The sequence below is a fragment of the Octodon degus genome, unplaced genomic scaffold (genome assembly GCF_000260255.1).
Source record: "Octodon degus isolate 3935 unplaced genomic scaffold, OctDeg1.0 scaffold00127, whole genome shotgun sequence".
In the NCBI taxonomy this organism is placed as follows: Eukaryota; Metazoa; Chordata; class Mammalia; order Rodentia; family Octodontidae; genus Octodon; species Octodon degus.
In genome coordinates this window covers 6,731,932-6,737,905 of record NW_004524703.1, presented here as the reverse complement: position 1 = coordinate 6,737,905, position 5,974 = coordinate 6,731,932, and the positions used below count along the sequence as shown (strand labels likewise).

Here is a 5,974-nt window from a genome sequence, read left to right as displayed (position 1 = left end):
ATATATATAACAGATCTAAATATTTGTCTTATTACACGTTTTTAATTAAATATCATTTTAGATAAAATATTTCTGAATGATTTTGGTTATTTTACTCAAGGGGTCACAACCAGCCACTCTTGGCGAAATCAAAAGTTCACAAAATAGATACTGTTTTTCCGGTCTCATGTTACACATCTTTTCTTTTCTTTTTTTCTTTTTTTGTTATCGGTGATTTTCATTATTTATTTTGTTACAAATATTGTTGAGAAATTCATGGTGGGGTTCCTTTACCTTTATGAAAACCATACATTTATTTATAAATCTAAGAATAAGAATGAAGTGGTCCTCAATATCAAGAGTATTTTCATTGCTATAAACACATCAGAGCATGCTGAACATAAAATAGGATCAGTATTATTCCACTTACTGAATCATATAAATAATTCTGAAAGAATTGTTTTTTAAAAAGTACAAGGCTTTGTAAATAAAGTTGATCATGAACATGGGAAATCAGGTAATGTACAAGGCTCTTTTTGATGCACTGTCAATTTGTCAGGAAAGCAACGATTTCATGAAAATGAGCCCTTCTTTCCCAACACATCATCCTAGGAAAAGAGATCTACATTTTAGCAAATCTCCTGTAGACTATTACTAACTTGGAAATGTCACTGTGTTTGAGAAAAGAATTTTCTATAGAATCTACAATGCTTTCAAAGGAGATACTGTGGCATACAGGGAAAGATGACATGGATGTCTACAGGATACAAATAATTGATTCCTGCCAGTGCCAGCAGCATCCAGTCATCACCTGACTAGGCATGGTATTTAGTCAGTACACATTCATATGATTAAAGGTATCACTGAAGTGGAAGAGCTGCCCTTTTTGATGGTCACTGTCCTAAGTTGTAGAAGACCTCCCTAACCTGGACCACTGCATGGTACTCCTAGACACCCGCAAAAGTTGCTCAGGCTACCTGCACATCCAGCATTGTGGCTAGGAACCACGCTGGCCAACTAGTACCTGTGGCAAAACATTGGTAAAACATTTTGAACTTCCCTCCTAGATATAATCAAAACTACCCAGTGATCTAAGAGAAAACCTCTTCCTAAATTATAGGGTTATCTTTAGCTATCAGACAGTAGTTTCTTCATAAAAGATAGAATAAGAGTCAGTTCCATAAAAATATATTTCTTTCCCACAGCAGATTTTTCTCAAATTATCATGCTAATCAATGGTTTATGGTAGGCATGTTACGTTTTATAAAATGGTGCTCTTGACATTCCATCGATTACCACTTCAACTCTGATAAAAAAAAAAAAAAACTTTCTAGAGGACAACACAAAGTGAAATCCTTCTAAATAGAAATAATTGTGGGGGATGGATCCAGATATTCTAACCTGTAAATAATCTTAAAATATGACACCTTCAAATAGTATTTTATCATTTCCAGCTAAAAGTCGCTGAAATGACCTTCATATTTAGTATGTTAAAATTTAAAGGTTTTTAGAGTTGATATACAAATTTAAATTGTAAGCTATTTGACTGAACTTTTAAAAATCAGAGAGCTTAACTAGAGATTTAACTAGAAAAAAATGTTAAGTCACGATTATTTATTTATATGGAAAAAAATGTATGGCGATTTTTCATCTCTTACTCAAACTGGAGCAATGGGAAAATAATGCCATGAATACTTAGATAAAGAAGAAAATTTTTGTTGTATTCTTGAACATAAGAACTGCAGTAATTAAAGTGGGGAAAAAAAGAAAGAGAAATTTGACAGTGAGTTCTTCCATTTAATTCTAAACTTTAATGAAATGGCTAGAAATGGGTAATGGATTAGAAATTAGTAATAGTATATCTCATGGAAAATAAAAATAACCAAATAGGTTTTCAAAGAAAAATGTCTACCTTGGGAAACAAAATAAGAATTTTAATTTCCAAAAGAAAATGATTAGGAGTTTTCAAAAGTACAATTAACTGAGGCCACATCACCATCATTTTCTTACCTAAAATATATAACAGTGCCATGAAATATTACCTGCTATAGAGAAGCTTAGAACATAGCCACATGGTTAGAGGCATTTAAAAATCAAATAAAGTCAATGACACATAGCCATGCATGAAGCAATTAGCCAGGTAGTAACAAGAACAGCTCTGAAAATGTAAGGACACACAAATGCTCACAGAAATGCTCTGTTTTGAACAAGACATCAGCATGAGATATCACAACACAGATCACATCACAGATCACGTCGAGGTTGTTGGGGTTTTTTGTTTTTGTTTTTGTTTTATTTTGTTTTTTTGATCTATAAGATATGACAGGTCTGCTACATAAACTAAAAAGTCAAATCTAGAGAAATCACAAGTAAAAGCCATTGACTTGTTGAGCAAAAGAGAAGATCTCCAGAACCTGTGGGAACAATCACTTATGCAGCAGCTGAGCTCACTACAACACTGCAAGTCTACAGAAGATCGGTACTTGCCCCTTCCGATTTCTCCACCGTGTTGGCCAACATCTCCTGCAGGGCCCGCACTGAGAGGGACTGCTCCAGCACAAAGGTGCAGATGGACAGGTCTGGGGGGACATTCTGTGCAGGAAGAGGAAGAGTCATCAGTATGTCATCTGCACCAAGCACGCAAGCTTGCTTACCTTCATGTACACCAGCTCCTTCAGAGACCTGGGACTCAGCCACACCCGAGCATCAGCTCCCCACCATTAAGGACACAGTCATCACCACTTGCCTTTCACAGGCTATTAAACTCCAGAAGACAAAAGCTGCCAGTTACAGAGAGCTCACCCTTCCATGCACTGCACCCGGAGATTCACTCATAACTCTAGGGTCATCCACAGTACAGATTATCATAATCACCAGACGAACAAACAGAAATTAAGCTGCTCTTCCATAGTCACAGTTGCAGTAAGCCAGATTTCTCCAGTGCACAACTATTAATTTCTAATGTACCAAGTAGCCTGCTGATTAAAATAAGAGTAGAAATAATAATGACAGGGAAATAATGCTTGCCTGAAGTCAATATTGTAGTTTTAGTTAAATATAAAATTGAACTGATGTAAAGTATTCATTTCACAGGCTTCTCACTATGCGCAAAGACAAAAATTTATTTTCCTTTTGCTGGGAGTCTTTTTTTCCTTCTAGCTTGGGTAGTTTAATTTTCTCATCACCCATTCTTTTCCCCTTTTTCTTTCTCTCACTCAATCATTACTCCATAAGTTTTGAAAATCTCAAAATATAATGACTAAAGATGGAAAGGAGCCCAAGCAAGAGCTGATTGGCGAGTGAAAGCTAACTGGACATTTTTGGACATGTATACTTCAGCTTGAGGTATGCGGGATTCAGTATGAATCTGGTCAAGGGAAGAATTGGCAGGTGTTCAAAGATTTCCACAAAAAGAGAATTCTAAATATATTAAACCAAAATCTAAGAAGAATTATATCTTCTTCATAAAAACAACATTAGGAAGATAAATGTTAAGTTGATACAATACATCAAAGCTACAGTTAAATGTTTTAAGTATGCATTACTTAAACCACAGTCATGAGAATATTTTTATCATTAACAAAGAATGATGCTTTCTGGTTTCAAGAAAAGGTCCATAAATAATAACAGATCTTAAAAATTAATATTAAAATTATTTCATGGGTAAATGAAAGACATAGTCAGGCCACAAGACTTATCCAACCACATAAGCCTTGTGTTACTTTTTTTCCTTTTCAAAGAATCCTCTTTCTCTCAGTTCCTCCTCCCTGCAGTCATGGGCCTCTGTGCCCCCATGTGGATCAATTTCCAGTCCTCCTTGGACAGGCTCAGCCAATAGCCAGGGGTCTCTTAAGTCTGAGCCTGGCTCTTGCTGTTACACCCTGCATCTGGCCATAGAAGGGCTTGCTTTCCAAACTAAAGGGTAAAAGACTGGAAGCAAGGAAACAGACTCTCTTCCACTATGAATTTAGGAATGAATGCTCTTTCTTAAATCTAATTTCCTTAGTTAGAACTATATTGATTACTCTTTCTCTGCTTCAGATGAAGACAAATGTTACCAAGTTTTTAAACATCTATTAATGGAAGTCACCGTTTCATTTATGTCCCTACCAGATGTATTCTGCCAAACACAACTGGCAAGATGCTATGCTAATGACACATTCCTCCAGCTTACACCACTGGTCGTACCTGCATGACTGTCCCGTGCCACCTGATGAGACAGTCATGCATGTACCACTGGTGGCTCGGAGCCACCCAGCGATGAGACATGCAAATTATGACCCTGTTGTGAACATATTAAATGCTAAACTGGTGAACTGACGCAAAGAGAATATTCTGGTGTGTAGCACTTGCCCATTTTTGTGCAGTAAATACTTCAGTCAATGCTGGGTTCAATGTGTCAGTGTTTACAAATCAGCTCACAACGATCCAATGTACCTAACACTCAGCTCTGAACACTGGTCAGAAGCCTCTACCAAAACATTGTGTTGATTTCAGGCCACTATCAATTAACTGCTTTAGAATCTGCATAGCCTAAAATTTAGGGGCATGTATGCTATAAACAGAGCAAGAATTCTGGCCTCACAATTTGCCTGATCTTAAGTAGTCTAATCTTTGGCTTCCTTCCCTGAAAAACAATAATCATTATATCATTCTGATATGCTTATTGTGAAAAGCAAATGAAATAGTACATGTAAAGAATGTATCACAGTGTCAAGAATAGCAAGGACTCTAAGTAAGCCATTATCACTAGTCTTCATATAGTGAATTCTCTCTATTCACATATCTATGAAGTATCTGTTTGTTTCTTAAAACTGGATCTTACACAGACTCCAGTTTGGACAAGCAGTGTTTGAGAATGCAAATTTGTAACTACATACCTGTTCATAGCACCCAAAATGTTGTATTTTCTTTTCATTAGTGTATGTTAGCAGTACATAATAATTGCATTTATTGTGGGAAGTAGGTACATGTACATATCTTAATTTTTTTTCACTTCCTTTCTACTCTCCTCTTTACAAGTTTCTTCATCTAGGGATCTATTTCCCCTTCCTATTTGCAAAAGATGTATCTTCCTGTTTCCTGTTGCCTATCTTTTATTTTGCTCTTTAAATTATTTATACTTTGGCTTTCTTATATAAGAGAAGCCATGCAATATTTAAGTTTCTGAGTTTGATTTAATTCAATTTCATGGCTTCACAGTGCATCCATTTTCCTAAAAATAACTCAGATTTATCTATCTTTATGTCAGGATAGTCTTAAGTTGTATACCTGAAAGAGTAAAGACATCTAGTAGTATCAAGAAAGGGCATCTTTCAGCTACAAGTTTATATTTTCGGTCTATTTACATTGTTTTATACCTCACTTCAACTGAAATGTTTGCACACGGATTGCTATAACAACTTGCTGTTTTAAAGATCATGGAAAATTACACGGATGTGAAGTGAATTAATCTTGGCAAATGAACTTCATTTCTTCACAGTGACAGGTTTGCCACAGATACTCTTCCAGACAATGAGAGTTAGCAGAAAAAAAACATGCCAGCAATTCTTAAGGGCACTTTTCTGTCTCTACGGAGTCAACCCACTTTCTTTTGTGTACTTCTCCAATAAGCTTGACACCCTGACAGTCACATCCACTATAGCACTGACAATGGACCTTTCATCCTCTTTCTAAAACTGTAACTGAACACTGGGAAATAGAGTCTCATTCATTAACCAAAAACTCTTGAATATCACCAGACCAAATCACTCCCAATAATAGGCACAGGAGAGAAGACAGAATGCTCCATAAACATCAATAATAGGCACAGGGGAGATGGCTCAGTAGAATAAGCATTTGCCTGGCAAGCACAAGGGCCTGAGTTCAATACCTGGTTCTAAAAAAAAAAAAATGCCATAAACATGAGGTGGAAGTTCCACTTCATGAGAATTTGGAAAACTTTCAACTTTTCCTTAGTTTTGATTTTTTTTTTTTCAGTCAACTCTGATTACTG

The 5,974-nt window shown here is 36.0% G+C and overlaps 1 protein-coding gene across 6 annotated transcripts in view; it reads right to left on the bottom strand.

Annotated features, from left to right (window-relative positions):
• Ryr2 (ryanodine receptor 2) overlaps positions 1-5,974 on the bottom strand; it is a 681,083-nt gene that overhangs the window by 407,970 nt on the left and 267,139 nt on the right. For all 6 annotated transcript variants that reach the window (XM_023700826.1, XM_023700825.1, XM_023700827.1 and 3 more), the window contains exon 3: positions 2,467-2,571. In XM_023700826.1, the coding sequence (XP_023556594.1) occupies positions 2,467-2,571 (105 nt within the window). The remainder of the gene's footprint in view (positions 1-2,466; positions 2,572-5,974) is intronic.